At 38.3% G+C, this 19,288-nt stretch overlaps 1 protein-coding gene across 3 annotated transcripts in view; it reads right to left on the bottom strand.

Annotated features, from left to right (window-relative positions):
* Positions 1 to 19,027, bottom strand: part of kdm5c (lysine (K)-specific demethylase 5C) — a 33,322-nt gene extending 14,295 nt beyond the window's left edge. Inside the window, exons 1-8 of one of the 3 annotated variants that reach the window (XM_038309169.1) lie at positions 18,683 to 19,027; positions 16,890 to 17,037; positions 15,294 to 15,371; positions 14,904 to 15,026; positions 14,665 to 14,835; positions 14,362 to 14,496; positions 8,149 to 8,205; positions 3,352 to 3,475 (exon numbers count right to left, since the gene is read on the bottom strand). In XM_038309169.1, coding sequence (XP_038165097.1) covers positions 3,352 to 3,475; positions 8,149 to 8,205; positions 14,362 to 14,496; positions 14,665 to 14,835; positions 14,904 to 15,026; positions 15,294 to 15,371; positions 16,890 to 17,033 — 832 coding nt within the window. In that variant the 5' untranslated portion in view covers positions 17,034 to 17,037; positions 18,683 to 19,027. Of the gene's footprint in view, positions 1 to 3,351; positions 3,476 to 8,148; positions 8,206 to 14,361; positions 14,497 to 14,664; positions 14,836 to 14,903; positions 15,027 to 15,293; positions 15,372 to 16,889; positions 17,038 to 18,273; positions 18,509 to 18,682 lie in introns of those variants that run through there. The other 2 variants (XM_038309170.1, XM_038309171.1) reach the window with 2 other exon arrangements.
* Positions 19,028 to 19,288: the final 261 nt, after the last annotated feature.

Here is a 19,288-nt window from a genome sequence, read left to right as displayed (position 1 = left end):
GTAAAAGTGCACTGTCGTAAATATGCTCAGCTGTTCTCCTGGTTTCTCCGTCAAGCCAGGCGCGGTTGTTTTGAGCTTAGCAGACAGGCGAAAGCAACAAATCACCATGTCTACTGCTGTAAGTGACTATTTTGTTCCAATTTTTGAGTTTGAAAATTTAGCATGTTTCCGACATGTGCTTTCGCTGTTTTCTCGCTGGTTCCGCCATGATAACTGCACAAATATCGCCACTGCGCTAGCAATAAGCATGCCTTTCACTGGGGGCGTGTAGCAGTTCTCGCCGTAAAGCAAGACCGACTCTCGCGATGCACCAGACTTCTGAGCCTGTGGGTGCGGGCCGAGGGCTCCTGCAATTGCAAGTACGGTATTTCCCCTACAGACCACCAGGGCGGCCGAGAAAACCTTTGTTCGACCTGAAATGACTCATTTAATCATCCAAAACGTTATTGGAACACATTATTTAACTAAAAAATGTTGCATAGTATGCCTTTAAAGTAGGTTGCCAACAACATGGTCACCATGGTGATGGACTTCCTGTTCCTTTATGCACACATCTGCAGTAGATTGAACCAGGATCAGGAAGTTTAGGGAAAGTGGTAATGATGTGGGGATGGATTAAGATCTTCACTGTAATATTTAGCAGCATTAAAAAAATGTCACATTTCCCTAAAAATCATAGAGCCAGGGTTTAACTCTACCATGACTTATATCATTGTTTTAACTGCAAAATATTTGCAAACAAAAACACAAAGTTAAAAACGTTTTCTTTGGCAATGAGAAATAATCAAACCATCCAGGTGCTAAATAGAAATGACTGACTGGAGCACAAACTGATCGACCACCAAAAATGAAGAACAAAAAGTTACAACATCTAGTAAAATTCAAGCACAAAATGCTGCGAAACATGACAGACGAGTGACGTTAGATCTGAGAAGTCTATTAAAGACACACCAAATTTTATAAAGGAGAGCACTAGTTATGGTTTCCTTTTTAAGAGCCTGTTCCAAATGACCACCGACAGTCTGCAGTTTTATAACTTTTTCTGCTCCTTAAAAATAAAGAAAGAAAAAAAAAAACATAGTGAATTTCACAATTCTTTAGAAATGTGGTGGTGATGAGCAGACTTTCCTCTTTCAGAATGATTCATCAGAAAATATTCTGCTTTTTTAAGGTCTCCAATGTTTTTACATCGAAAGCCGTTTTCCATTGCATCCATTGCCTTCACTATCTGAAGAGCCACCAAGTCTTTCAGGCTGTTTCATTACTTTCACCGTCACCTTAATCCTCCATCTCACCTAGTTAACTTTGCCAGCAGGACTTTCGAGAAACGTGGGAGGGAAAGTGAGCGAGTGATGCATTTACGTCTTTTTGGAAAAACTACTCCCAGAAAAATGGATGCAGATGGGTAAGGACTGTGCTTTCCCATCTCCATCCATTTGATTCCACATTCACATAATATACTAATCAGGAAGTCTAACATAAAACAACATGTAATATATCAGATCTGACATACTGCTCTGACAGATGTAATGACAGAAGGTAAAATATTAAGAGGAAAAAGTTGGAGGATAAGCGTAAAAGTGATTAAACCTTACTGTAAAAATCAAATAAATTCAAAGTATATGTAGAAAAATCTGACCAAATGAATTTTTACTGAAGCGCTCTAAATGACACAATAAGCAACTAAACCAAAGGGCATCATGAATAAAAACTGGGGTAAAACTAATAAGGTAATAAATTTGATGCTCAAAGCTGGTCTAATGGTTCCATGCAGGGCTAAAACATTTTGATTAATAAATTATTGAAATAATTGTCAACTAATTTAGTATTCGATTAATTGTTAACTGGAGTATAGAGACTAAAACATGCCTTTAGCTGACAGAGCAGCCCACTTTGAGCTTTGATGCTCTATCCAGAACGCCTCGAATGGAAAAGCTTTAGTTCATTTGGGTTTAATTTCGCAAAAAGTCTTCAATATTTGGCTATCCAATTATTAACAGAAAAAAAATTATTAACTGATTAATCGGTTTTGAAAATGATCAGTTGCAGCCCTAGTTCCATGCATTCATATTTACAGCAAAGATAACCCTATTTTAGTGTTGATGCAAGATCATCTGCATCTTGTGATGAATTTTTTTTATTCAAGAACAACCAAAAAATGATGTTGGATCACCAAAGAGATGTTGGTTTGATAACAGCGTGGAAAATTTAAGGTTAACTATCTAATTCAGCTCTATGTCACCATGAAGAGTTCAGCATCAGGTCAGAAAAATACAAAAGCTTTACAAAACAATCAAAAACATCCTTGTTTATCAAACATGGAAAAACAAAAACTGTGCCACAACTGATATTATTATTATTTGATATCTATACATACATAGATATATATAGAAGAGCTATATGTGTATATATTTTATCTCTTTTTTATACTCGTACTCGTCGTCTCCCGCTTTATCCGGAACCGGGTCGCGGGGGCAGCAGACTAAGCAGAGACTCCCAGACTTCCCTCTCCGCAGACACCTCCTCCAGCTCTGTTGGGGGAAGCCCTAGGCGCTCCCAGGCCAGCCGAGAGACATAGTCTCTCCAGGGTGTCCTGGGCCGTCCCCTGGGCCTCCCCCCGGTGGGACATGCCTGGAACACCTCCCGAGGGAGGCGTCCAGGGGGCATCCGAAGAAGATGTCCGAGCCACCTCAACTGACTCCTCTCGATGTGGAGGAGAACCGGCTCTACACTGAGCCTCTCCCGAATGACCGAGCTCCTCACCCTATCTCTAAGGGAGAGCCCAGCCACCCTGCGGAGAAAGCTCATTTCAGCCGCTTGTATCCGGGATCTCGTTCTTTCGGTCATGATCCAAATTTCATGACCATAGGTGAGGGTAGGAACGTAGACCGACCGGTAAATTGAGAGCTTTGCCTTTTCGCTCAGCTCTCTCTTCAAAAGTCTCCAGCAGTTAGCTGCGTTTAGAGCGGCACGGTGCATGGGGTGTGTCCCCCGTTAGACAGAGGCAGATATCTGGTTTAGTAGTGGATTTACCGTGATTCTGACATGTACACACAACAAGCCCAGTAGGTAGGAGGATACAGAGAATGAATGTTAGAGAAAAAAAAACAGGCAAAGGAAATAATGAGCTGTACACTGCAATATAAGGAGAGAAAAAAATGTATAAACTCATGCTTATCACATTTAGATGTTATGCGTTCAAAAGGGTTGGAACGCTTTCATGAGTGTCAGACATAAAAACTCACCAAAAACACAATATAGATGAACAGCTCCTAATGGAAAATACCTAAACAAAATGGGCTTTCTATTATAACAAAAAGATAAAGTAAAAAAAAAAAAAAAATCACAAACCTTTTTTCTTGAAACCCTTGTCCCTTGCAACCAGTCCAAGTCCCATCATCTTTGGCCCCGCGCCATAAATCTGCAACTTCTTGAGCTCGGGGTTCTTCTCTATGTCTTCCTCTGTTGGTTCAGGCTGAAAACAAAAGGACACTCTTTCATTATGAAGTCGCAGATGGACAAAAAAAAAGCTACTATACAAACACACAAACAAAGCAACAGCCAAGTGACAACCAAGTGCAGAGCAAACTAAAACTTAAGCACATAATAATGCATAGGAATGCGTCACAAGAAAGGATTAGGGACTGAAAGTAAGGAAATGTTAACCACCATCTGTGACAGACCACCCAACACTAGGAAACACAACCACCAGCAGATGCTACCACAGTCAACAACATTCATCATTTCCTTACCAAATATGTTAGTAATATTAGCACCGTTTTTAAAAGAGGGATAAACTAAAACATATTTCTATAGATTAGGTAATATATATATATTTTTTTTTTTTTACAGTGTGCATAAATAATGGGGGGGAAAAAAACCTACAACAAAAAGGATTTTTTTAAAGTGAGAATCTACTAGGTTTTATACCAGACTCTTTAATAACAGCACCAACAGTGCAACTGAATCATGAACTGATTTCATGTAAAGCAGCACTAAGTAATTTCTGGGTGGAGGTCTGATTGTCCTACAACTGACCTGCATCCCACCAGTATACAGTGTGTTGCGTTCGGTTCATGCGCTGTTCTTTTTTCTCAAAAGCGAAGCGATTACACTCCAGAGCAGAAGGTGGCGGTACTGCAACCAAAGCCAACCACCAGTAGTAAACAAGAAGAAGAAGAAGCGAAGCAGCGTAGCCGGGTGTAGTACAAAAAAATCAGTTGTTGTGGAGAATTGTGTGGGTATGGCGAGTGGGAAAGAACAGGAGTTGGAAGACGCGCCAGCAGCACTTTATAGGTCTGCTGTATGGGACCACTTTGCATTTAGAGTGACCTACGATGACGGCAGAAAGAAAGTTGTGGATAAAAGTGCAACAGTGTGCAAGCATTGTGCAACGCGTTTTGTTTATGCTAACAGCAACACGACGACCAGGTCAGGCTAACAATCAACATATACCGAACCAAAAACCGTGAACCGAACCGTGGATTTTGTGAACCGTTCCACCCCTACTCTAAAACCAGCTGGAACTATACTGATTGATTGACATCATTGATCTCATAGTAGAGAAATTTGCTCCTTACATCAGCTCAAATTGTCAAAGAAAAATTAGCCAAAGGAAGACAAATTTGCATGGGATATACAGTATATACAGTGCGTCCAATGATGACAGCTTTTTTTTTTATTTTAAATATACCATTTATATCTGCATACACATATAAAATGTATATTAGTGTACAGCGGCATTTTCTTCTCTTGCAAACAGTTTAAAATGATTTGATTATAATAACATCACCAGGTCTGCATCAGTTTGGCATCCTTGTTCTTGTTTGATGGTCTCACCACAAAGTAAACGCACAGTCTTGTGTGAGCTCGGTCCCGATTCTATTCCTATTTTCTCTTCCTAAAACTGTTCTATAATCACCTGCTAGAAGCACAGCGGGGGACGTGTAGCTATGGATGCCAAAGACTTAACATTAGGCTGCCATAAATCTGTTCCTTTTACTGCGAGAATGAGAACAAAGCTGGGAGAATGTTACCTGAAGTGGAATATAAAGTTTCATGGATGGTTTTCTGGTCCAGAGTTTCTAATCAATCGATTCTATCGTGAAAACTTTGAATACGTCCAAAGGTACTTTGAAGCTATATTAAATTAATATTTAGTGCTGCTTTAATCAAGGATTAAGTCTCACATCAAGTCTTGAGATGGAAGGCTTAATTTAGAAAAAAAATATATATATATTTAAAGTAATTAGGCCAGAAAAAAAAGCAGGTTTAAAAAAAAAAGGTGTCAAAATTTAAATCTAGATCTGAAAAGAGTCCAGAAGTAGAAAAATAGAGAAGTTTAAAATGAAAAAAAGAGAACATATTTTGAATTTGTCACGGCTAAAAAAACAAAAGCAATTTCTTGAAATGTAAACATTGAAAGCAGTTTCAGATCAGAATTTAGCAGAGTCCATTTTTCATCCACACTGGATAGGATTTATATGTTATTAAATCCTGCAAGATGTCAGCAAACCACAATCTGTACGGGAACACAGATGACAAAAAAAAAATATATATACAGAGGCATAAAAGATGTTGTTAAATAGGAAAGTCCCAATCAAAAGCTAATATTTAAAATCGGTCCGATATCAAGAAGAAAAGGAATATAGAAATATATCTGCCTGCCTCTAAAATCTAAGCAATCTGATGGAAACGTTTCTTTCTGCTTCTCTTCAAACTTTCTGTAACCCATTGGTTTATAATAAATAGGGGAGTTTTTCTATTTATTGTTGTTGATTGTTGTTCTCTGTTGGGAGTCATATGACTCCGAGTCTTTCCCAACATTGCACACTGCAAAAGGCTGAAATGGCGGTATTGTAAATGAAAAAGATGTAGTGGGAAATCCCTACTGTTCCAAACATTTGCTTTTTCCAAATGATTCTAAAAATGGAAGAAAATTAAGAGTGATCACATGACTTTAGCTGCAAGAAGAGATGCCGACACCCAGGAAGGTTTTTTTTTAGGTTTACTGACCCTGAGAAACAACTGGTCTGTCAGAAACAAACTTTACATGAACTTAAAGAGGTGACTTGGAAAAAAAGCTTCAGTTGTTTATTTTCTGTGCGATGATGGAATTCAGTTTAAAAAGGAAATGATACTTTTATCATCTGCTTCTCTGCTATATTTAGTATTTATTTTGGCTTTATCCAATTATACCCTCTGCTGTTTTGGGAGGGCATTTTACCTTGACATCATCTAAAATGTGCTTCCTATACAAGTTAACCTTCAAAATGAAGTAGAACTTTAACAGATAACGGCAGACAGAAAAGAAGATTTTGTTTATCCGCTGAGGCTTATAAAACAGCCCACCTTAGACCAGGTTAGAGTTCAAAACATTGATAAAAAAAAAACACATTTTAGCTAACGCTCTAAAATTTCATAGTTATTAAATGATATCATCCTAATTGGTAATAGAAGGCTCAAAGTACAGACTAAAACAACATTTGGGGGGGGACTCCTTTTCCCCAGAGGTTGTGACATCACCTCTACACATTATAAATACTGCGTGCTCATTGCCGAAATGCTGTAAAAATATAAATGCTTTAAGTTATACCTTTAAGAGAATTCGGTTGAGAAAATGTTATTAGCAGGTTAAACGTTTATCAAACAAAAGGCATCCGTGCATCTATGGCTGCAAGCCATTTAATCATGCAGCTGCAGCTCTTTACAAAGTATTCTCGTCTCCAATGGAGAATTAGTTCATTTTTAGCAACCAAAGTTTTGGAATAGGGCTGCTTAATGGCAAAAAATGATAACCACGATTATTTTCACTGAGGTTGAGATCTTGATTATTTAACATAACTATTTATAAACTTAACATGAAAAGACTGAACACCAAAAGCTGCTTCCAAACAATGATTTCTGTTGGAAGTCAAACACTGAAAACTGTGGGAGACAAATGAAGAGAAGTTTTGGCCTGAGAGGGGGTAAGTGGAAAATTTTTCGCCCAATGGCTGCAGTGGCCGTGATATCCCGACGAGAGCTTCATCTATTTGGATTTTATGACCAGCGTTTGCTTTGTTTCTGTCCGCATGAACCGCCGGGTGTCCCTCAAAGCAACGACACAGATCATCAGCAGGAGTTAAATCTGAGGGCATCTTATAAAGAAACCTTTTTTGTAATAAGATTTAATCTTGAACCTGATGTCACCAAGCAGCTGCGTTCTGACTCGCAGCATCAACCACCGGAAAGGAGGTGCAACGCTCTGCTTTCAACAGTTGCTTCACATTTCTTTGTGCAGGTGGATCTGATGTGGATAAGACAGACGCGTTTAGAGATTGCTTCCTCAGGGTTACTGGGCTTTCTCTAATCATTTTAAAACCAGAGAACTTGATGCATCCGGACAATGGTGCCTCTGGAGCAATCTCACAAAAATGTAAACAGTTCGGAGGAGATACTACGCACAAGCAGCTTATCTCATCACATTAGACATCTTCGTGACATCTCAGAAATTGACTTTCAGATGGTAATACCAAATAAGAACACTGTTCACTTGATTAACGCCTTTACAGCAGAGCGCTGCAGAGTGAGTGCCGTCCGCAAACAGAAAACAGCAGGAAAGTAAAACTCTTAAGGAACAAAATAATCGATCATTTCATTTGAAAATCCAGATCATTTACAAGGATCATGTAGGCCCATTGCAAGAGTTTTTGCTTTAAACAACCAAACTTGGAGAGAATAATGGAACAAGAATATTTAAACAAGCATTGAATGTTATTTGACTATTTTTGGTCTCAAATTTAACACCAATTATTTAAATCAGTGTTTTTTTATTGGTTTATATAAGTGCACTCAAATTAAAACGCATGCAACCACGATGTTAGCCATTAGTAATTACAGAGCAGTTCTAATCAGAGCAAGGGGACAAAGTTAGGATGCGGACGGCTCAGCAAGTAAGCATTTTCAGGCAAGCATTATGACAGAGAGAATGTGAGTTAAAGTGAGCAAAGAGAGCCCAAAGACTGCATGTTAATGAAAATGTTTTAGTATAAAAAAACAAAACAAAAGTGGGGGTGAAAATCTTATACGAGGAATGGTGTTTAAGGGGTAGCAGAAAGAAGAATGGGGGCGGGCGGAAACTGAGCTCTTATGCTCAAGGGGCAGTACCGCAGAGATGAGTTGAGAGCCAGTGGTGAGAGGATGGGGGGCCAGATCCCCTGGACCCTGCAAGGGGAGACAATAACAGCAACAATAAACTAAGACAAGGAAAATGGAAAAGGGGGAGGGAGTAAAGTCTGGAAATATGAGCCAGAATAAAACATCTCTGAACATCTGTACACTTTATAATGTCCTGGAGAGAGTTGCCTCATTTAAAGAACTCTTGTCTGCTGATTTATAGTCTTGACAGATTAAAATGACTCAAGACAACTGGAGAAGGGTTTTTTTTTCTCCGCCAAAAGATATTAAAATCTCAACAGAATAAAATTTCAAGCACATTTTTTTTTTCTGAAGGCAGCATTTTTGTTTTGTTTTGTTTAATCTGTGGCTAGTAATAATAAAAGGGGAGCTGCTTCAGTATATCTTTTAAATGAGGCAGCTTTAGAGACAAAAATATATATATTTTTAAATGTCTCAGTTACAAATTTTTTAATTTTTTGTCCACATTTTACGTTAAAACAGTTTGCCAGCATTACTAATGAAGATTTATGTAGAATTATATATAGACACTCATTAGATTGGTCCAGATCTTTGGATAAATCCAACCTAAGCTCATATTTTAAGATACAATTTAAACAACGTCAAAGTTCATTTTAATAGTATCAGCTGTGCCATAAAGCTGGAGAAACACAACCTAAGCTTTATATTTCCCCCTTGTTAGAATAGTAGGGCCCCTGCAGTCCCGGTGTATTGCTATAGCCCCATTTATACTACCCTCTGAAAACCGATCTGTGCCGATTTCGGAACAAGCTTGGATCAGTTAACCGTGCCGTGCTCGGCCCCTTATGATAGGGTGACCAGATTTGGGTTTCTGAAAAGGAGGACACTTTTCAGAGGGGAAGAAATATCACTTTTTTTTGTATTTTAAAAAATCATTAAGAATGAACAAGTTAGTGGGTCACATGACCTGGAAGCTATAGAAGAAAAGTCCCACCTTTTGTCTTTAAAAATATCTTAAAAATTGAAAATAGCTTAAAATTAAAATTGCATAAAAGCAAGTATGCCATACATATGTTATCTATTGGCATAATTTTATATTATTTTCGTCTTAGTTGATCATAAGAAAAGGAATTTAATGATTTTTGTTTCTTAAGAGTGCTTGGTTCAAAAATTTGTTGACGTCCCGAACTGTATCACTGCGTGTGGGAGGAGGGAGCAGCTGAGAGACGCTGGCCGACATCGAGGTGCCTCAGTCGGAACAACCATTTGCTAGATCCTGCTGACTGCGCGGAGCTTGAATATTCAATATCCCACTTCAAACCAAAATTCACCACGGTGCTGACAGCTCAGTTCTGCTGCACTGTAGTCGACCAAAATCCCGGATGATTTTGAAATTCCCCCAGGAAAAAGGGGACGTCTGGTCATCCTACCTTACAACCATTTACACACCACGCTAGCACGGTTCCTCGCCTCCTAGTGACGATCTACGGTACTACTGCTCTCTAGAGCAGTGTTTTTCAACCCTGGTCCTCAAGGCACACTGCCCTGTGTGTTTTAGATGTTTCCCAGCTTTCACACACCTGTTATCAATTGATAGCAGATTATCAGGCTTTGCTGAACTGCAACCATCTGAATCAGGTGTGCTGAAGCTCAGAAACATCCAACACATGCAGAGCAGTGTACCTTGAGGACCAGAGTTGAAAAACACTGCTCTAGAGGGAAACAAGCAAATCAACATAGCGGCACCTCTAACATTCAGGAAGTTTGATTATGGTTAAGGTTGTGATATTTCGTTGTTTACGGAGAGTCAGGCGAAGAAGGCAGCCTTTGTTGAATTTTCTTGACAGAGTCGGCTATTGGCTACTATTGACACACGATAGTCTAATCAGGGCTTACAAACGCAGGAAACAATGACAGACGTGGAGGTTCATCACACTGCTAAGCAGAATCATCAATGGAAATCATGTGGCACAAGCTTGTATGTTTAATAATGTCTGAAATTTCATGATTACGGAGGTGGACTGTAAGGAGATGACGCGGTCGGCTCATGCACTCTTTGTTATCCGAGAACATAGCCAGAACTGAACCGAGTCCTACTGATGAACTTCTACTAGTTTAGCGCGGTTCGGTTGTATCCGGCACGGTTCGGTTCAGTTGTGCGTTCCATTTACACTCGACGGTTATCTCGGTTACCGAGCTCAGACCGATCTCAAAAAGGTTGTGTAAATGGGGCTTTAGGTTCTGCATTAGTGGAAAAACTGATGCTCGGATTGTTAAAACACGCCTTCACCGAACTACAAAAGTTGACGCATTACAATGAAGCTGAGGGAGCCATAAAGGTGCATCACAAGAGTGGAATATAAACAAAAGTTGGTTCCCAGGTTGCTTTTTATTACAACATTCAGCTAAACAAAATTATAGCCTTTGGTCTTGAGCATTTTAATCTTAACTCCATAACCCTCTCTAATGGGTTCAGGCTACTCTGCTGCCAGATCAGTCACATTGACAGATGGGTAAAGGCCAAGTCCTGCTTGAAAATAACAGATTTCTAACTAAAAATTGGCAGTAGAGGGAAGAGTTTACAGTGCCGAGTGCTTCCTGCTAAACAGTTGCACTGACTTTAGCCTAGAAAAAAACTGAATGGGGCAACACTAAAACTACAATGATCATCAAATACTGTGGACACTTCAGACTGGACTTTAAGCAACTTAGATTCTGGGCCTCCATTTCTAAATAAAATACAGAATTTGCCTTCATCTGATAAGATGATTTTGGACTAAAATGAGCAGCCGTAAGATTCTTCTGTCATGTATGGTTCAGGAGTGGCTGTAAACCCAGTTAACCCTAACAATAGACCTCTGGTCGGTCAGCCTCTTTAATACTATCCTGTGTGACCACAATGACTTATTTACAGTATTTTCTGTTGTAAGTCGCTCTTAGTTCCAGAAATTGAATCTTGGGTTTACATTTGCAGAAAGCCATGAGCATCAGAAGTTACCAATATACACTGGTTGTACTTCATTCCAAATCCACATAAGGCTGATTTTGTAGTTACTGAAATTAATGTATTTTGATCCAAGACCAATTTAATGCATGGACTTGTAGGCCTACATCAAAAAACAATACCAGTGTGCTGTGGTAAAAATAGATGGCTGCAAAAGATAACAGCCGACTGGATTATAAAGTAAAGTCCTGCTAATGACATGATTATTTGAATCAGGTGCCTTGAAGCACAGAAACATTAAAAGGTGCAGGACATTAGATCTCAAGGACTAGAATATAGCATAAATTGTATAAATGTTTCTTCTTATGGTATGCATTATCTTACATCTGTCCCTGTTTATTCAGAATGCATAAAATACCAAGCAGAGCAAAAAAAGAAATGATAATGTCATCACAGTAAAAAAAAAAAAAGGGGGGGATTTAGGTCAACATCCAAGCATTAGCATGCAAGTAACGTGATGTAGCCAGACTCAAATGCTGTTTGAGTAAAACTGCTTCTCGCATCATCCTGCTTGTGAGAAAAAAAAACTTCCCTTCCTTTTCCTTTGGTTAAAATAGTAAAAGAAAAGCACAAGAATAAAAGCAGAGAACAGAATAACCCAAAAGCACAAAAAACATACAGCAGAAATGAGCAGAGCATCATGGCAAGATGCAAAGCAAGCAAGCTGGAATGTGCTCTGAGTGCACTGAATAATTTTCTGAATACCACCATGCATCTGATGCTTCACAGAATAATTCACATCACAGCCAATCACAGCGCAGAGTCTCCTTTACTTAAGATTGCCCAATACATTTATTTGGGAGCTGATCAAACATCAAATGATGAATGTTAAATGCTTTAAGGGATTTTTACTATAATGGTTCACTACAATCAAAAAGAAAGAGTGTAGCCTTGAATCTGATAGTTCTGTAATATTAAACCAAAAAAAAAAAACTTCTATGTTCGTGTCTGACTTTCAGTGGGAAATGTTAACGCAATCACTGATAATGATGATGAAAAAAAGAAACAAAAGAGTGTGGGCCTTTTTCTGAATCTAAGTTCTGTTTAATATCAAATCCAATTTTCTGACCATTTAAGCCAACATTTGGAAAACGTGGAAAAGTTGGGAGCATTTTGGCAGCCAACTAATTGTGTTATGAGAAGCTGCACAAATAACCATAAAAAAAGAAATGATTCCAATTACTGCCTCACGGTGATCACCCCCAAAAAGGATCAAACAAATATGCGCACGTGTGATTTCCTAAAATTGGATGAATCAACATACTATCCCAATGTGTTCAATCCTCGTTCAAAGCGTCTTTCAACTCAGCAGCACACATGGACAGCATGCTTGGCAATGTGCTGCAGTCATGAACAACAGAGCCACTCTGCCATCATGCAACAAAGGCATGTGTGGCTTGGAAGTTGGAGGCTTCAGCTTCCAATGAAAAAGCATAACAATTCCGATGAAGCAGAAAGCTGAAGCCATGGTTGTTGCATCTATCATGCCTCAAGTAGTAATATCCATTCACAGGAAGCTGACACCTGTTGACTAATATTTACCAGAACAGGAAGAATATTGTGTTTGTCATTAGATTTTTGCCCAGAAATGTGTTTTTCTACAACATTTATGATTTGACAACATTTTAGGGGAAAGTATTTGCTACCATTTAACTTCCCCCTTTTAGATGTTTTAGAGCAACACATTTAATTGAATAATATATTTGAATCATAGACCAATTAGAAAAACAGATAATGAAGTAAAAGGAAAATTACACCTATATTTATCTTTAGTTTCTTTTGTTTTTTAGTCTAGAAAGAGGGACATGCAATTGTTTTCCAGTCCTGAGTAAATACCTGGAAGAACCACTGCTTGTTGTGATAGTCATCCTATATTCAGCTCCATCATATCTAATCAGATACCACAGCGTGATGTTGCCACCACTATGTTTCACAGTAGGGATGGTGTTTTGGGTTATTAATTTCCCATGGCAGAGATCACATTAAAAATAAACAAAAACAGGACAAAGCCCTTCCTCGTGAACCACTGCTACCTGCAGGAATTAAAGGGAACACCGTTTTTTTTTTTTACATTGGCCCCTTGATTTTACGTTATTACATCATGTTCTACTCACCCATATTAGTTTTGTGTCATTTGGAGCTGTTCTGAAGATATTCGGTTTTGTTTTATCCAAGCAGTGCTCAACTCGTTGCACATAGGAAGACGTTACTTGGATTACAAAACCGAATATCTTCGGAAAAAATCAAAATGACACAAAACTAATATAGGTGAGGGGAACATGATGTAATAACGTAAAATCAAGGGGCCAATGTAAAAGAAAACGGTGTTCCCCTTTAAACGTCATTCTCAGAGATGTTAGTTAAGCTATTTGAAACTTCTTCACAACTATCCAGACCCTTCCATAAAGCTCCTTGCTCTTTATTAATCCATTTATTCACTAAAGTTCACTGTGAAAAAAACAAGGCCTTAAGAAAAAACAAAATTACAGAAATTACATTAGAAACGGATGAATAAACTTTGAACAAAGTAGTTGACTTCTGAGGACATGAAGGACTGAATTTTATTTAAGGGGAAAAAATGCGATTAATACAAACACATGCCTCCTTTTTTGTTGTTTTTTGTCAAAAGTAAATAAAAAGGTTTGTTCTTTTTTCCTTCACAGGGAAAAGTACTGAAAAAACATTGTGCGTGTGTGACAATGGGGGCAAAACCTCAGTGGGTGTGGAAACTTTTGCAAGGCACTGCAAAGGTCAACTAATGTTTATTTTTTCTTCATCAGAAACTTTCCTAATTATTTAATCACGTCTCTAACTGGCAAAACTCACTGGGCTCAAAAAAATAAAATATAACCAAGTTCATTAGTACCTATGAATGCATAAAGTTTGTTTTTATTAAGATCAAAATTTGAATATATTCTGAATATATAACAGAACTCGAGCTATAAGGTAAAAATCATCAATGATACTTTAAGCATACATAAATCTGAATGTTTGATTTCTACCCAGTGGGAAACTAGTGTTGCTGAAGAAACTAAATTGTTTCCTCTAATTTGCTCAGGGCAAATGGCAGATTTATATTCCAACTAGAACAATCAATAAGAAGCAAGGTGAAGTCGGACCGCATGTAATAATGTTAAAGATAGTTTCCTTTGAAGGGTTACTGATCCCAGAAGGAAGTAGATATAAAAACATAGATAACAGCAGGAACTGTGACTCACATCAGGCTGGCAACGGTTTGCTCTGCGTCCATAACTGCTCGTTTTAGACGGGGGCACGGACTGTCGCAGTGGGATGGAGTGAGGCTTGTACTCTTTATCCACATCTTCACCATCATAATGCTTTGGCTTGCAATGCTTGAATGTGAACAATAATGAAGGATTTTAGTTAAAACAATAGACTTGGTTAATGGTTAATTATTACACAATAGTCTCTTTCTTTGCATTTCCTTTCTTAATCAGAAATGAGCTAAAATTAGAAAAATGAATAAATAAAAAAAAATACAACTTGGAGTAGAGTAATACCGTAAGACTGGCGCCAGACTGGAACATTTCAAATGGGTAGACGATCCTCTCATAATGTGACCGCAGCAAAGACCCCAGGTTCTTCCCTTGAGGGTAGCCCAGTCTCTGAGCTATGCGAGCCCATCGCCGTTCCTTACAGATCAGCTCAAAGCCCCCTTCTTCAGCCACAATCTGGAGGAAAAAATGTTTATTAAACAACAAAAAATTGTAAGCGTTGATCAAACTTGAACTTTGCTCACCTTTGACAAGCTGTACAGATCAAGAATGCGCCTTTCGATATGAGGGATTTTTAAAGAAGATCCTTGAATTTCCCAAAATCTGGCAATTCGGTCCAAATAATTGAGTTTTACTCTGGTCTCAGCCTAAAATGAAAACACAAGGCAAAAATCTGAGAGAAATTCTATCAGACACCTGCATCTCTTTACAGCAAGATGTAAAGAAAGTTTTTAGCCCTTTGAGTTCCTAATTCAAACACAAATTAAGGTTGAGTAAAGTTCCTTGACTGAAACCCTGATTTGATGCTTGAAATGAGCTCGACACACAAACAATAAAAGCCACCCTCTTCAAAAAGAAGTTGGCTTTTGTCATTTTAACTGGAAAACAAGTCTTAGTGCATGAACAACCCTTACCTCCAACTCATTCAGCCTTTGAATGCGAGGAGTGAAGTGAAAGTTTTCCAACTCCACTGAAAACGGTGGCTGCCAGTCCTGATTAGGAAGAAAAGCAAAGGAGTGTTAAAACTTCTTAACACCCACCTAATTCTAAGTAATCCTCGCCTTTTTGCATATCCAAATGGAAAAGCAAATACTTAAGGAACTGTAAGCCTAAATTACAGGTGTGGTACATCATTTGAAAGCTAACACCTAGTTTCTAAAAATATAAATGAAAGTAGTGTGATTAAAACCCAGCCTAAACTGCAGAAGTTCAAACCTAACTCAAAGGTGTTGTTTTTTCCTTCTCGGAGAATTATAGGTCTTTTTTGAAAAGCACATCTGGACTTCTGGTGTCACCAGCGTCTTCAAACCTACAAATGTGCCAAATTATTCAAAATTGTGCTTATTGCTTTTACACAACAATTTTACCGAAAAATAACACCAAAGCATTTTGATGACCACAAAACATTTTTGACGCAAATATTTTTTTTCCATTTCTCTAACTTTTTATCTAATTATCTATACAACCGGCGATATATCTGGGCTGCACCTATCAAATTAGCCATGTTTACCTTCGTTTTAAAGGTAATTTCATTGGCTCTAGAGCCAAACATTGCCTGTAAACTTAACCAATAGCAGCCGGACTTTATGAGAAATAATATGAGGGAAAGCATGCGTAAAGATGACGGCCGAGAAGGAGCACTTGTTACGCTTCGAGGGCTGTCCTGATCAACCGGAAATGTTTGGCGAAACTAAGGTAATTAGCAAGATGGTTAGCATTAACTATAAGGATCCAACTTTCCTCATGGTTAAAATTTTTTTATTTGTGGCGAATTTCTCATCATGGAAAGTTTTTATTAAGACTATGCTAGATTACTTTTTATTCATGAACCCTTACGGACAAATGGAATATAAACAACCTAAGGAAGGATTTATAATACAACCACAGGATCGCTTTAAAGGCAAGAAGTTAAAGCTTTATTTTAAAAATTCAGATTTAATACGCTGCTATTAATTGTGCTTTGGTCCTTATGGTGCCCATAAAATGAACTTGGTTGCTGAATTGTGGAGAATCTAAGCTTTCTAAGGATGAACAACATGTCCATATGTTAATTTGTAACATCTGCATTATTAAATTTGTTGTGGATGCAACAAAAACTTCCATGGATGTAGCACCAATTAAAATTTAACTTGGATTGGGTCTAATTCCGGTTTAGATGTGCTGTTCAGCCTTGTTAGAGTGGTTATAAAGCACGATATCTCACTATCAGCTACTATATTTCACTATTGTAGAAATTAAAAAGATCTTAAGTGTTAACATCTGTATATTTAGACAAAGACTTAGACCTAAATTTACATTTAAACTTATGCATTTTTAATTCAGGACAAATTTGTTTTGTTTGTTTTTTTATTTGAAAAGCATACATATCTAACTCTTGGTTCTCTCCATTCACAGAACCAAAATGTTCTGATGCTGCATCTTGACAGAAAAGCCACTATTTCTGGAGAGAATTTATTTCAGGGTGGCAACTCCAAAAACATGTAAAACATCATCTAAAACAAGCCACTCACTGCTGGAGGTCGAATTTTACAAATTCCAGACTTCTCTGCAATTGGACGTATTTTGGCAATGTAGCCCAGGGGATCCTGGAACTCCTCCCATGATGGCTCAAAAACTGGACACTCCGGAGGAGGGATAAACTCTTCCACTTCCATTTCCCTGATGACAGGAAGGTCACAAAGGGAAACAAGTTAAACGACTTCACATGCAAACAGTATTTTAAAATAATATGCCACCAAAATATGTTTACAAACCTGTCAGTTCTTAAATCATTTCAAAAAACACAAATAAATTAGTTAGTTTTCCAACTCTGCAATTTAAAACAAAGGTAACATTTGCTAAAAAAAAAAATAAAATAAAGTATGGCTACCAAGTTTCTACAGAAATCACTAGATTTGTTTAGCTGCACATAATTATTAGTTCCTCATCTTGCCACCAACTCTACTATAAAGAGAGGTTTCCTTCAACAGTCAACATTTTCTAATTCAGTCATTTTTAAAGGACAGTCCTTTCGATGACTCTTAATGGAAAAACCCCAGGATGCAATGCATTGTGCATATTGTGGAGGAAATCCCCTCCCCCAGCACGAGACACAACAAAACAAACCACAAACCCAAGTACATGTAGGCCCAGGTTCAGGTTACATCTTTTTAGGCCAGTTTCAAACCTTATCTAACTGCATGACAACAGCTTCCTGAGATGACAGCAATAAATGTCTACTTCAAAACCCTCGACCAGCCCATTTAAACATTCAGACGTTTACATCTCTAGTTTCTTTGTAATTCCAGTGGTGTTTCCTGTCTTATATTTGAAAACTAATCACGTTATAGGTTAAATTTCTTAAACTGAAGGGCAAAACTGAAGACTGCAATCCACAGGCCCTCCCAGCTAATCCAAGCAGATGACAATTTAGTACTAACAAGAGAGGCAGATTACTGTAGAATTGTGAAAATTCAATTCTTAGACTTTACGGGTATTGCTGCAAAACAATTAGTATAAAAAAAACAAAAACAAAAAACAAATGTTTGGCAGATGAGAATGTTAGTGGATAAATACGAGTAAACAACAATCACATGGAGCTTAGATTTATTTCGCCTCAATTATAATCCATTTGACGATGAGCTCTCAATGACAATCAAACTGATTTTTCACGGGCCTCCAGGCAAACAATGGCGTTGAGTCAATGAACCCAGCAGCACCAAAAGGCCAGAAACACCTTAAACTCATAAGTGGGCAGGGCTTAATTAAAAACAAGAAAATATAACGCAAATATTAACTCACCCGTCACACAAAATCTAATTTTAATGTCGTTTTAACCCAACTTCACATCATCCCATTTAGCTGACAGTGTTAGCAAGTAAAGTTGTAAGAACTGACGTAAAACACTAAGCTTACCTTTAGCGACAGTCGTTTAAAAAAGGAAGTGTTAAGAAACAGGCCTCCACACTAAATTAACAAAAGGCTGTTATGTAAATGTCATCCATCTGTTCCTAGTGATAACCACCACCCGTGTTAACGTCCATTATTCAGCATCGAAAGGCCACAACACCAAAGACGGCTTGGTTTAGCATCAAGGCCTCCAAATTTTCCTAGCAGCACCATCCTATAGCTTCCTACTAGTGCAGACAGCTAGCATCCGTTTGCTAACGTTAACTCAAGTCAACAATGTAACCGCAGATATGCTAACCTACAACACTACGATAATAATATCGATATATCCAATTATGAGTATTTTATGAACAAAAAACAGATTATGAAGCGAGTCCGTTACAGTAAAGTGTTTAGCTGCGTTCCCGTGACTGACCCGAAGACACCTCTATGTCCCGGGGTTTGATAAGGACTGTGGCCGCACTCCTTCCTCTGTTGTTGGGATGACTGTTGGTTAGCTAACCAGCTGTGCTCGGTCCAGTTCTGCTGGCTAGCAAAGTTGGCCGTTTTCAGCCTCAGTTCTCCATACACACCGCTCTGTCTACGGTACGGGCGTACTACGGAGAAGCTGGTGTTCGCCTAATACGAAAACTTTCTCAATTACTGACGTAATAAATCATTTTCCCGATCAACATCAATACTCTCTTTAGGCCATCCTTAGCGTCTTAACGAGACGCCATCTTAGCTTTTTCTCACGACCGAAGTACAACCTCAAATCAGCAGCACACGTAGCCTCCCACGTTTCTTCCTGAAAGTAGTCCCCTCATGCACACCAAACACGTCACGTAATTACAACGGCACAATTGTGGGAGAAAGTAGGTCAACGTTATTTAATGTATTTTGCGAATGTTGTAACATCCATGTTCCAGCATGTACATGTTTTAAAAGACAACCTCAGAAATATTACGAGCAAACAACCAAAAAAGGACCAGCTCTTGTTTGTTTGGTAAAATTGCTTTTAAAAAATTGGTTTGACGCAGGG

Source organism: Cyprinodon tularosa, unplaced genomic scaffold (genome assembly GCF_016077235.1).
Source record: "Cyprinodon tularosa strain WSP-4 unplaced genomic scaffold, ASM1607723v1 ctg66, whole genome shotgun sequence".
Classification (NCBI taxonomy): Eukaryota; Metazoa; Chordata; class Actinopteri; order Cyprinodontiformes; family Cyprinodontidae; genus Cyprinodon; species Cyprinodon tularosa.
The sequence above is the reverse complement of the archived record's forward strand: the minus strand, read 5'-3'. Positions and strand labels throughout refer to the sequence as shown.